The sequence below is a fragment of the Sinocyclocheilus rhinocerous genome, unplaced genomic scaffold (genome assembly GCF_001515625.1).
Source record: "Sinocyclocheilus rhinocerous isolate Xijiao unplaced genomic scaffold, SAMN03320098_v1.1 scaffold1762, whole genome shotgun sequence".
In the NCBI taxonomy this organism is placed as follows: Eukaryota; Metazoa; Chordata; class Actinopteri; order Cypriniformes; family Cyprinidae; genus Sinocyclocheilus; species Sinocyclocheilus rhinocerous.
In genome coordinates this window covers 32,421-45,885 of record NW_015636932.1, presented here as the reverse complement: position 1 = coordinate 45,885, position 13,465 = coordinate 32,421, and the positions used below count along the sequence as shown (strand labels likewise).

Sequence of the window (13,465 nt, the reverse complement as noted above, 5' to 3'; positions counted from 1 at the left end):
ATAAACATGACTATTAAAGTCCTAGCAAGGCACAGTGCAGGTTTGATATATATGACACCATCTCAAACTTTTGAGGAAGCCCTGCCTTGCAGAGAGGTCTGCAAGGGGAAATGCAAACACAAAGAAAAGGAGAGCAGCTCTGATATATCAAGGTCATTGATTGTGAGTAATCTGCACCCTGATGTGACCAAACAGGAGCTGTGAGCTCCCATTTGGCTCCATCTGTACACTGAAAATGTGCAGAGACAGAAGAACCAACCTGTCTCTCGGGTATGGTTATGTTACCTTTGAACATCACCATGATGAAGAAAATGCCCCAGAGGCTCTTAATTTTTTGGAGCTCATTGGAAAACCAATATACATCATGTGGGGCCAAGACATGACTGTTAAGATGCTACTAAGTGGCAAAGAAAGTAACTCCCATGACAGGCATATAGAAGAAATAGACCCAGCTGAACCCAGTCACGGGGAAGAAGGGAATACTGTGCAAATACTGTGAAAAGTGTTTTGTTTTTTTTCCACAACAGCTTTGAACAGCCTGGAAATATATCCAAAATATTCAGTAAAAATGCATTCAACAATACTCAAAATCTGCATTCATGACTGAAAATCTGCATTGCACAATTCCAAAATTTTCAGGATGTGTGGTATGTATGAAATGATGATTTACTCACTCCAGGTTGTTCTGCAGGTAATAAAGCACTCCAAGCTCATTTAGAGTCTTGGCACAATCTGCTGAGTCTTTGCCAAGAGTAAGTTCCTCTAACTGCAGTGCCCGCCGCTTCAAGAGAGCAAAACCATACTAAAAAGAACACAAGCACATTCAGTATAAGATATACTGTTTTTTCCCCCACTACTCTGAACTCACAGTTCATTGAGTGGGACTAAATGAGACACAAATGTGGCTAAAATTATTGTTTGGTCTTTCCTAACCATGTGGCCTTTCTGTCGTGCTGTCTTCTGTCTGATCTTGACTGATCTCTTTCTCAACTTCTCGGCCTGCTCATATCTAGATAAAACAAAACAAAAAACAGAATTAGCCCAGCCCTAACTCTAAATTAATAACATCATAAATCATAAAGAAAAGGTCTAAAGGTATCTTTTCCAAATCCTAGAAAGCTGCCTAGGATTTGTTTCCTAAAATGAAGGATGTCTGGTTGTAAAATTATGCTGCCATTTTGACTAAAACCAAAGGTAGCATCATGTGTGAAATCTAAGGCAATCCCAGAATGCACTGCAATTAAAAAAAAATGGGGGTCAGTAAGTTTTATATATATATATATATATATATATATAAATTCAGCTTCACCATCACAGAAATAAATTACATGTTAAATATATTCAAATAGAAAACAAACATCTTAAATTCTTAAAATTTCTCACCCCAAACCCCAAAATAGAAAATGACCAATAAAATACAATTGTATATATTTAAAAAAACATTTCATCTAATATTTGCGTGTTATGATTCTTATGCTTATTTGACTGTCAAGACTAACAATTTCCAGATATTTCCATGTTTACTAGTTTGCTGCATTATGTAGAGGGTTTTAGTTTAGTTCTTTGGGATGGGTTCTGCCTCAGAAGGCAGCTCATTAGGATTTGGAACAAAGCCTCTGCAATATCTGCATAGTGGAGTATGAATTTTAAGAAAAATGTGCTGTACTTGTTTTGTTTCTGGTACAGGAGCGAGAGTGAGTCTAGTTCTCTAGCGACAGTGCTGTGTTCAGGGCCGTAAGCGTTTTCACAAATCTCCATAGCTTGTTTGTACAACTGCTCTGCGTTTCCAAATTTCCTCCAATGAACGTAAACCCCCGCCAGCTGGTGCAGGGACTGAGCCACACTTGGGTGGTCTGGATCCAGAGCCGTCTCACGGATCTCTAAGGAGCGCTGCAAGGGGGCCACCGCCTTAAATACAACACATTCACGTCATTTCCACACACTTTAAAATGGAATACAGGTGATCATCAGTCTTTCCGTCTATCACCTGGCTGAGCAGTCCCAGGTCTTTGAGGAAGCGGCCCAGTGTCTCGTACAGGTTGGCCAGTCGGCTCATGCTCTGCTCACTCTCACAGGTCTTCTCAAACTCTTTCAATGAGTCAAAATACTCTGTCGCCATTGAGCACTTATCCTTACCAACAAACTGCCAGTATGTCAGCAGCTCAGAGAAATGACCCCTAAGAACACACATCAGCAGCAAGACGTTATTTCAAACATATATTCACACATAAATCAGATACAGCAGGAATGTAAGAATGTACCTCTTGTACAGGTTCTGGGACACAAACAAGTTAAGCAAACTCATCTGGAGTTTACTTCGATCTTCCTGCTGCTGCAGTAACCACGGCAATTCATCAGCCACCCTCCACGTCACTCTGTCTTGCCTGAACCAACAAAAATGATTTAACAAAACAATCCAACATCGCAGCTATTTGTCGATAAATGCTTTGATCTTAGAGAATATCAGACATGTGATCAGCTAAGGACAAAATGAAAATACAACAACAACAATAATAATAATAATAATAATAAGAAGAAGAATGATATATTACTACTACTAATATTTTATTTTATTATTTAAATTGTAAAAATAAATACTAAATAAATTAAAAAATATTACTATTACAATAATACCATTGTACTGCAATAAAAAAATAAAATAAAATAAAATAAAAAGAATTTGTGTGTAGCAGCATATTTACTGTGAACTGAACTAAACTGAGATACTGAAAACACCAGATCATGAGCTGCTCATGTGAAAATGAACACCGTATCGCTTTACTCTGAAACATGTAGGAGCCAGAGAGTATCATCATTTCATCTACTCGCCAACACCAATTTTACCCGCATTTGGCGCTTGGCGAGTGTTAATTTTCACAGAGATGCTAAGGGTGTTCTGCCCACAGCCTTGAAATCACAGTAAGTTTTTCCCTCAGATTTACACAATTCTCTTCCCAGGTCAGAAAAAAAACACAAAAATACATATAAATACAGAAAAATCTGCAATATGCTCAATAAGTTATTCTTACTTCAGCTGTTCACTGAAGAACCGAATGATTTTCTCGCTGTAGGATCCACGACATTTGCCCCCATCCAGAAACTCTTGGTTGACCGCTTCACATGCCTGGAAATGAGACATGGTTACACAAACCAGTTTCGCTTTAATTTACCTCTGTTAATTCTCTGTCAGTGAGATGTGAAAGTGAAATATTCACCCAACAAAGTACCATATTTAGTTTCATCAAAAAACATTAAAGGGTTAGTTCACCCCAAAAGGAAAATTCTGTCATTAATTACTCACCCTCATGTCGTTCCAAACCCATAAGACCTCCATCTTCAGAACACAAATTAAGATATTTTTGATGAAATCCGAGAGCTCTCTGACCGTCCATAGACAGCAACGCAACTGAAATGTTCCCAGACAGAAACGTAGCAAGGACATCGGTAAAACAGTCCATGTGACATCAGTGGTTCAACTTCAATTTTGCGAAGCTACGAGAATACTTTTTGTGCGCAAAGAAAACAAAAATTACGACTTTATTCAACAATTATTCTCCCCCAAGTTTCTTCCGCCATTTTGGAGAGTATCACAACGCATACGCACGATTTACCCTGTGTAAACAACGCTGATTACGCCGATTACGTTCATTTGCGCGCTTTCCCCCCTAACATAAACGCCGATTACGTTCTTGGGTACTCTCAAAAATGGCAGAAGACGTAACTCGGGGGAGAAGAGTTGTTAAATAAATTATGTTATTTTTGTTTTCTTTGCGCACAAAGAGTATTCTCGTAGCTTCATAAAATTAAGGTTGAACCACTGATGTCACATGGACTGTTTTACTGATGTCCTTGCTACATTTCTGTTTCTTGGAACATTTCAGTTGCGTTGCTGTCTATGGAGGGTCAGAGAGCTCTCAGATTCCATCAAAAATATCTTAATTTGTGTTCTGAAGATGAACAAAGGTCTTACGGGTTTTGAATGACATGAGGGTGAGTAATTAATGACAGAATTTTCATTTTGGGGTGAACTAACCCTTTAAGGGACATTTTGCCAAATATAACTTCAAAGGTACAGCTAGGTCAGAGACATACACACCTGTGGGTGCTGAAAGCGAATGAGGCCACAGGCGTAGGTAATGATGAGGAGTCTCTCCAGATTGTGGAGCAGTGAGGTGAGAGCGGGAAAACTCAGGTCTGGGAACAGCTCCAAAGCCTCTGATTCACTAATGCCGTTGTGACTGGCACATACCAAGCACAATAACTGCACAAGGAGAAATACAAATAAATAAGTTAAACGGTGTACTTTAGTGTTTTTTTTTGTGATACTCTTCTTCGAATAGGTAAGTTTGGACAGGTGACCTCTTTCATGATGTGTTTTTCCTGATCCGTGCTGAGTGAATCAAGCGCCGACTTCAGGCCCAGTCTGTATAGCGATACTGTATCTTGACACAACGCACACTGCTGTAGAGTCCTCTCCAATGTCCAGGAAGATCTAGAGCTGACAGATTAAACATAAAAATCTTATTTTCCCATACAAACAGACAAAGTGTGTGCTAAAGAGAGACAATAATTGGATTGGAATTTGGCTGTTTTAAGATTACTGTAGGCCAAAAACCATCCCCGCCTTGTCACTTAACAGAATTGTTACAAACGGGATTGAGTGGGTCCAGGTGCAGCGTGGGCCACAATCTAAATAGCATAATATGTTTTGTGCTTGTCTACCTGTGTATAATATTACATTAAACGCATAATATCTGAACTGAAATGAGCTATAATGTGTGTTTGTGCATCACAAACCTCCATGCCTGTGGGCAGGTCTCCACATTAACTGACACCAGGACTCTCACATTAGCAGGAAGAGGATCAATCAGCCACTTCATGTGCCGCTCAGCATTCTGGGGAATACAAAAATAACAAACTGATCATGCTGAAGAATATATAATTAATAATGAAAAGCTGATATTTATTTTATACTATAGTTTAAAACTGATTTATGGTTGATAAGTGTTAAAATGTTACACTATTTTCTATATCATTTTGTCAAAATAAACTAAAATTAAATTAAAATAAATAATTTTACACCTGTGTATAATATTACATTAAACGCATAATATCTGAACTGAAATGAGCTATAATGTGTGTTTGTGCATCACAAACCTCCATGCCTGTGGGCAGGTCTCCACATTAACTGAAACCAGGACTCTCACATTAGCAGGAAGAGGATCAATCAGCCACTTCATGTGCCGCTCAGCATTCTGGGGAATACAAAAATAACGAACTGATCATGCTGAAGAATATATAATTAATAATGAAAAGCTGATATTTATTTTATACTATAATTTAAAACTGATTTATGGTTGATAAGTGTTCAAATGTTACACTATTTTTTATATCATTTTGTCAAAATAAACTAAAAGAAAATTAAAATAAATAATTTTAAATGCTAAAGTGAATTTAGGCATCTCAACATTATAATGTACATTATGACAAATGGATATTTATTTTGAGATCTGATTACATGTCATTTAAAACTACATTTAACTGTGTGTATGTGTGTGTGTGTGTGTGTGTGTGTGTGTGTGTACACACATAGACAAACAAATATCTAGTCACTAACAAATATCTCTTATTTAATTTATTCCTAATGGAAGATATATAAATACCCTTTCCATATAGAAAAAGGCTGAAAATTTCGGCTGAAATTAAAGAAATTTTTGTATTATGTAAACAGTTGATGACAAAATGTAAAATCGATTACTAATTAACTCCCACAACTAAATGTGGGTGTTTAGTTGTGTGTCTTCACCAACATCGTTAAACATGAGCACAGACAAACATAGCACAGCTCAATGAGGAAGATTATTTGAGGAAGTGTTACCTGTATTTGGTCAATGGAGTCAATGATGATTATGATGTTGCCGTGGTGACGTGCAGACAGCCGCTCTAGCCAGCGTGGGAACTCTTCGAGGATCTTAGAAGGGTCCATCGAGAGGCCGGAAATAGACCAGAAATGCTGGAGCAGCTACAAGGACGATTGGGAAAGAGAACTTGTTCAGAGGAAAGTTTTAGGTTTAGTTAACTATGCTTGAATTGTGTCTATAAAACCCTTTTATGTAACCTTTATGTAACCTTCTTATTACCAGTAAGATACTATTCACACATCAGTACCAAAATACCGGTAAACTCTGTGATGTCAATCATCGGAAATTAGGGTCGGTAGGGTCTTGAGCGCAGACGTCGGATTGGCACGTGTTTACATAGAAAAAGCAGTGATGCATACTGTAAACAGTATGCTTTATGATTGGCCTAAAGCAGATTTCTTACAGTACAGTGTTCTGCTCTAATATGTGCTTCATACAGGTAATCCTGTTCTCTGTTCACACATAGCATGATACTGGTAATGTTACAATTTCTCATACCAGAAAATGTACCAATAAAGACTGTACGTGTAAAGGAGCTTATGACGTGTGGGGGCAACAGTTCATCTAGAGTTCAGGAAGTCTAGATCTTAAGGCCCATTCACACCAAGCACGATAACTATAAAGATAACGATAAAGATATAGTTCTAAAAATCTGTAACGATCTCAAGAATTTAAAGCGGCAGACGCATGTGCGCTTAGAATAAACAGACGATATCGTTCGCTGGTGTGGACGCTAATATCGTTATCTTTATAGTTATCTTTATAGTTATCGTTCTTGGTGTGAACGGGGCTTAATGCTTGTGATGCCGATGATGCAACCAGGCCAGGTCACATCTGTAGTATAAGAGTGACAACATTTGTGATAAAAGGTTACCAAGTGCTGATTTATAGTTAAAGGATCACTGTAAAAATTAACGGATGTATGTGTAGAAAACCTCGTGAATCTATAATTATACAAGTTCTTTCACTGTTTTGGGCTTTTTGCATAACAGTTGAATAACAATTTTTTAACCCTGGATAAAGGCTACTTCAAACTTAGGGTTAAATGGGGTCCAGAGACCCCAGTGGGGATGCAAGTTTTTTCTAGGGAGGCTAGGTTTTTCTAGGGTTCTAGGATGTTTTCTGCATAAAATATAAGGGAGGAATTTTGTTTTTATATGAATTATTATGTATTTTTAGGGCTGTTAAGATTAGTTGTAAAACCACACTGAACTCATATTTATTGTTAAAAAATGCTACACAAATACATTTCTATTTAACTTAAACTTATACATCTAAGATTCCTCTAATAGTGAATAAAAACATTTCTTACAAAATCTGTATTTAACATTATTTTTGAAATAATTTTGCTTTGGCCTCCACACAATAACAATATAAAAACCAATTATTTAATATTGCAGACAACATGTTGTCTTTAAAATACAATACTGTTAAAAAGTTTAGTGTCAGTAAGATTTCATTTCTTAGTTTTCAAAATAAATTAATACTTTGATTAAAAAAAAAAGAACACACAAGCTGATTAAAATTAACAGTAAAATATTTTAAAACATTTTAAAATATATTAAAATAGAAAACTGTTTTTTTAGAATTGTAATACTATTTCACAATATCAATGTTCTTATTGTATTTGTGATCAAATAAATGCAGCCTGGGTGATCTTTTAAGAAACCAGTGTGAATGTCGAACAATGATGGCAAACATGTTAACTGAAGGGTTTCAGAAGACTTAAGACAGACAGAACTGGCAACATTTTCACAGACAGACAAGCTTGTATATATGCATATAAGAATGTTAACCCATGGTTTACAAATATACAGTGAGAATCTTGAAACTCGACCACCCTAGACAAAGTATAAACAGTGTAAAGCAAGACAACCCAGGATTATGGTAACATTACGGTTAAATCTGACAATGTTATAGCAATTTCCAGTATGAGAAGCCCTATACAGTGCAGGCTGCATGTAATAAAGCACTAGTTAAAACATAACTGATTCTGGTCTCTGCCTCTGTTCTTTTCACAGTTTAAGGAGCTTAATAGAGTGAAATTAGTGTGTGTATCTGTGTCTGACCTTCACTGTGAGGCGCTTAATGATGAGCACTGGATCTGTGCTGGTAGAGAGAGGATGTCCCGTGAAGTGATACAGGATGAGGGTGTTGGGAGAGTGTTTCTGCTGTAACTCTATCCTGCAGAGAAATGACATATTGTTTAGTGTGAAAATTGACGTATATTATTATTGTGCAAAAATACCTAATATTTAGAGTTAAGACGAAACAACCATTTAGCAAGCAGAAGTGATTTGCCCGATCCAGGTGCACCAGATACCAGCAGTGGTGGGGTGGGTGGAGGGGCGGCTACCATGTCATTGAGTCGGTCGACATACTGAGAAAAGAACCAATACAGCACTGAGCTCAGTGAATTTACACATTTCCTGCCATTCGTATACAGTTTATTTAAGATTTGTTTACTCTAATAATAATTTTAGCAATCAATGTATGTGTAGTACTTTCAGCTATTGTCAAATACACGGAATTACACTGATTTTCCCCCCAGATTTCTTGTGGACCTACTCATTAATTAAAATGCTTGGTCCATAATGAACAATACAGAAAATTATAACAGAGCCATCATGCCTTCTGGAAGCTGAATCTGGAAGCTGAGCTGCAAGCCTGCTGGAATGCCTCAATCTGCTCCTGCTCATCATGAAGATCCCACAGCACATCACCAGAGTCTTCCTCTTCTCTCTCCTCCACCGCTCCACTCTCTTCTAACTCCAAACCCAACAACTCCTGAAGAAAGAGTTGCCCCGTGTATCATCAGCCTTTCTGTTTAACATCATGCATCTCCTCAAGAAAATAGGTTCCTCTTACAGAACCTTAAATAGTGAACCACACTCTAAACAATGCTTATATTTTTACACAAAAGCTGGGTTATTTTCAAAGTGTTAGGCAGTTTTTTCTTTTTCAGTGGCTGGGTCAGTTTTACCAACAGTAGAAACAATATATGCAATCTCAGTTACCCACTTCTTGTTTTTCTGTTCCAAACTGGACTGTCAACAGTCATTTTCACTTGACAGTCCATTGAGTCTGCTCCTACTGTATTTCTGCATAGACCTAAAAACCTATTTAATTTCACTGTAAATCTATTGCATATATTATTTTGTTGTAAATATTTTAAAATACTAAGCAATGATAAGCAACCCTACTTGCATTGTTAGTTTAACATAACGTGTGCTGCCCAGTATTTACCAAGCTCTTGATAGCTGGGTTATTTTTACCACATCGTATCTCAAGTGCATGATCACTTGAGAAGTGATCGAGAAGTACCAGAATGCTATTAACCACAATACCCGCTTGTGTTTTCCTGTGTGTGTGTGTACCTGTTTGATAACTCTTTCAAGTTGAGTGAAGATAAGAGCAGCTCCTTCCTCTACAGACCCAGCATGATCCACTACCTGCAGAAAACAAGCAGCAAAGAATAATTCACCAAAAATAAAGTGTGAAAGTGAACTAAGTTTCTTGGTCATTTTTGACCAATTTAATTTTCTTTCTTTTTTTTCTAAAAATGGTTTCCTTAATCTGAGTGGTTCAAAACATGGTGACTTTTTAGATATTCAATCTAAACAAACAAAAAGACATTCATTCGATGAGTCTAAGTGGTCATAAAAATCACACATTGGCTGTTTGCATTCAAAACTGATAAGACTATATGGAATGAATGTAGTGAAGTGCCAAAGGTTTGCCTTTACATGTGAAACAGAGACATTTTCAAACAAATAAGAGCTAAATAAAACATAAATTACCTAAAATCTCAGAAGTGCATTACGTTATTGTTACTACCTCAGGGAGTTTTATATAATTTCCTTAAAAACACCTTACTTACTATTCACGGTCAAAAATGACCAAATACAGTCAAGGTGTAATCCTTTTTTTAAAAGCGTGGGTTATATATTACTACCATAGTTGTGCTACAGTGCCGTGAAAAGTTTTTTGCCCCATTCCTGTTTTTTTTATTTATTGAATATTGGTCACACTTAAAAGATTCAGATCATCAAACAAATTTTAATATTACACAAAGATAATGCAAGTAAATACAAAATGCAGTTTTTAAATGATGATTTCATTTATTAAGGGAAAAAAGCTGTCCAAACCTGCCTGGCCCTACGTGAAAAATTAATTGCTCCCTCCTGTTAAATCATGAAAGAACTGTAATTAACCACGTTATTTTAGAAAGCTGAGTTCAATTTCACTAGCCACACGCAGGCCTGATTACTGCCAGACCTGTTGAATCAAGAAATCACTTAAATAGAACCTGTCTGACAAAGTGAAGCATGCTTAAAGAGCAACACATCATGCCGCGATCTAAAGAAATTCAAGAACAGATGAGAAACAAAATAGTTGACATGTATCAGCCTGGAAAGGGTTATGAAGCCATTTCTAAGGCTTTGGGACTCCAGCGAACCACGGTCAGAGCCATTATCCACAAATGAAGAAAACTTGGAACAGTGGTGAACCTTCCCAGGAGTGGCCAGCCTACCAAAATTACTCCAAGAGCGCAACGACGACTCATCCAGGAGGTCAAAAAAAGAACCCAGAACAACATCTAAAGAACTGCAGGCCTAACTTGCCTCAATTAAGGTCAGTGTTCATGATTCAACAATAAGAAAGAGACTAGGCAAAAACGGCATCCATGGGAGAGTTCCAAGGCAAAAGCCATTGCTGACCAAAAAGAGCACAAAGGCTTGTCTCACATTTGCCAAAAAGTATCTTGTTTATCCCCAAGACTTTTGGGCAAATATTGTGTGGACTGATGAGACAAAGGTTGAACTTTTTGGAAGGTGTGTGTCCCGTTTCATCTGGCGTAAAACCAACACAGCATTTCATAAAAAGAACATCATACCAACAGTCAAACATGGTGGTGGTATTGTGATGGTTTGGGGCTGCTTTGCAGCTTCAGGACCTGGACGACTTGCCATAGTTGATGGAACCATGCATTCTGCACTCTATCAGAAAATCCTGAAGGAGAATGTCTGGCCATCAGTTTCTGACCTCAAGCTCAAGCTGTATCAGTCTGGAAAGGGTTATGAAGCCATTTCTAAGGCTTTGGGACTCCAGCGAACCACGGTCAGAGCCATTATCCACAAATGGAGAAAGCTTGGAACAGTGGTGAACCTTCCCAGGAGTGTCCGGCCTACCAAAATTACTCCAAGAGTGCAACGACGACTCATCCAGGAGGTCATAAAAGAACCCAGAACAACATCTAAAGAACTGCAGGCCTCACTTGCCTCAATTAAGGTCAGTGTTCATGATTCAACAATAAGAAAGAGACTGGGCAAAAACGGCATCCATGGGAGAGTTCCAAGGCAAAAGCCGTTGCTGACCAAAAAGAACACAAAGGCTCGTCTCACATTTGCCAAAAAATATCTTGATTATCTCCAAGACTTTTGGGCAAATATTCTGTGGACTGATGAGACAAAGTTGAACTTTTTGGAAGGTGTGTGTCCCGTTACATCTGGCGTAAAACCAACACAGCATTTCATAAAAAGAACATCATACCAACAGTCAAACATGGTGGTGGTGGTAGTGTCCGTGATGGTCTGGGGCTGCTTTGCAGCTTGAGGACCTGGATGACTTGCCATAATTGATGGAACCATGAATTCTGCACTCTATCAGAAAATCCTGAAGGAGAATGTCCGGCCGTCAGTTTGTGACCTCAAGCTCAAGCAGACTTGGGTTATGCAGCAGGACAATGATCCCAAACACAACAGCAAGTCCACCTCTGAATGGCCCAAGAAAACAAAATTAAGGTTTTGGAATGGCCAAATCAAAGTCCGGACTTAAGCCAGATTGAGATGCTGTCGCATGACCTTAAAGAGTCCTTTCATGCTTGAAAACCCTCCAATGTGGCTGAATTAAAACAATTCTGCAAAGAAGAGTGGGCCAAAATTCCTCCACAGCAATGTGAAAGACTCATTGCCAGTTATCGCAAATGCTTGATTGCAGTTGTTGCTGCAAAGGGTGGCACAACCAGTTATTAGATTTAGGGGGCAATTACTTTTTCACGTAGGGCCAGGCAGGTTTGGACAGCCTTTTTCCCTTAATAAATGAAATCATTATTTCAAAACTGTATTTTAATTTACTCGGGTTACCTAATATTAAATAATTTTATAATATTAAAATTTGTTTGATGATCTGAATCTTTTAAGTGACAAATGTGCAAAAAAAATAAAAAAACAGGAAGGGGGCAAAAACCTTTTTACGGCACTGTATATATGAAACTTAAAAGTGCTATATATGAATCTTAGAAGAAACTTAAAAGAAGAATTCCTAAAAGAAATTTGATTACCTTTAGAACGTTTAGAAAAACCTTTGAAAACCCTTATGATCTTCCAAAAAGAAGAATCTTCAGGAATTTTAATAGAATTTTAAACCCATATGAATCATTTGAAATTACCTTAAGTTTGGCACTCTTGTCAGCTTTGTTAACTCTCTCCAGCAAGTCTCTAGTGGATGGGCTGAGGGTGGAGACCTCTTCCTTTTCTCCTTTTCTCTCACCAGTTCGCAAATACAGCAAGAGAGGCCGAGAGTCTGGGGTTTGCACAAATGCTTCCTCCACATCCTCTACAACACAACTAAAACAGCAAAATAGCTTCATAGAGTTCAACAGATTCATTCAATAGAGACATGTAATTCATATCAACAATAACATGATAAAAAGTAAGATAGAAAGATCACCTGGACACTGAGGACTTGAGTAGCAGCACACACACAGAGCTCCTCTCGATCTCCTGCCTGCGTTCAGCAGCATACAGAGCAGCTTTCTCCTCAGGAAATGACACGTTCAGGTAGAAATGACCCAAACCCTCACAAAACCTCTGCAGCCTCAAAGAATGAGTCTGAAAGAGAAAGGCAAATGGATGAAGAGTGCTAAAATGTGCTAATGTGTGTATTTAAGATGTGTTGCTGTATCTAAGCATGTGTACTTGTATAAAGGCCTGCAGCTCCGCTCTGGTCTCCTGTGTGTATATGAGGTAGCAGCGGACTGTGTTACTCCACAGAGCCTGAGAGACGTGAGGAGAAACTTGCAGCAGACTGGCTACAGCCGCATCCCAATCATCTGAAACAACACGCGCAAACATCAGCATACACACATGTACACCTACAACAATACTAGGGGTTGAGTGACTTCTGATTTTTTAAAGTCAACTTTTATGTGATGAAAGTCGAGTCGAAGTCGACTAGTCGCTGATGATGTCATTAATGAACAAATAAGTCTGGAGCTGTGATAAACACCTTATGCACAGCTATGGCATATGACAGCTAGGCTTGCCGCGATAGACGGTGCTGACGGTGATACCGGTGTTAAGCCGCAACACCGGTTATGTCACTTGCCCACCGCGGCACCGACCCCCACCGTCGTTTTGATTTTTTATAGTAATAAAAATAATTTAGTTCAGTAAAAGAACAGACACTACAATTAAAAACTGAACGCGGCTGCTCAATGCAGCATGCCGAACGACAGTCGCATCACAGATCAGATTTAATTT

The 13,465-nt window shown here is 38.2% G+C and overlaps 1 protein-coding gene across 1 annotated transcript in view; it reads right to left on the bottom strand.

Annotated features, from left to right (window-relative positions):
* The window catches only part of LOC107748295 (nephrocystin-3-like), a 29,883-nt gene that overhangs the window by 2,895 nt on the left and 13,523 nt on the right, over positions 1–13,465 (bottom strand). Inside the window, 18 exon segments of the mRNA XM_016563034.1 lie at positions 675–802; positions 934–1,009; positions 1,667–1,908; positions 1,988–2,177; positions 2,262–2,384; positions 3,030–3,124; positions 4,097–4,261; positions 4,360–4,600; positions 4,633–4,689; positions 5,158–5,255; positions 5,879–6,022; positions 7,991–8,105; positions 8,198–8,301; positions 8,553–8,708; positions 9,299–9,373; positions 12,373–12,550; positions 12,654–12,814; positions 12,902–13,035. Coding sequence (XP_016418520.1) covers positions 675–802; positions 934–1,009; positions 1,667–1,908; positions 1,988–2,177; positions 2,262–2,384; positions 3,030–3,124; positions 4,097–4,261; positions 4,360–4,600; positions 4,633–4,689; positions 5,158–5,255; positions 5,879–6,022; positions 7,991–8,105; positions 8,198–8,301; positions 8,553–8,708; positions 9,299–9,373; positions 12,373–12,550; positions 12,654–12,814; positions 12,902–13,035 — 2,482 coding nt within the window.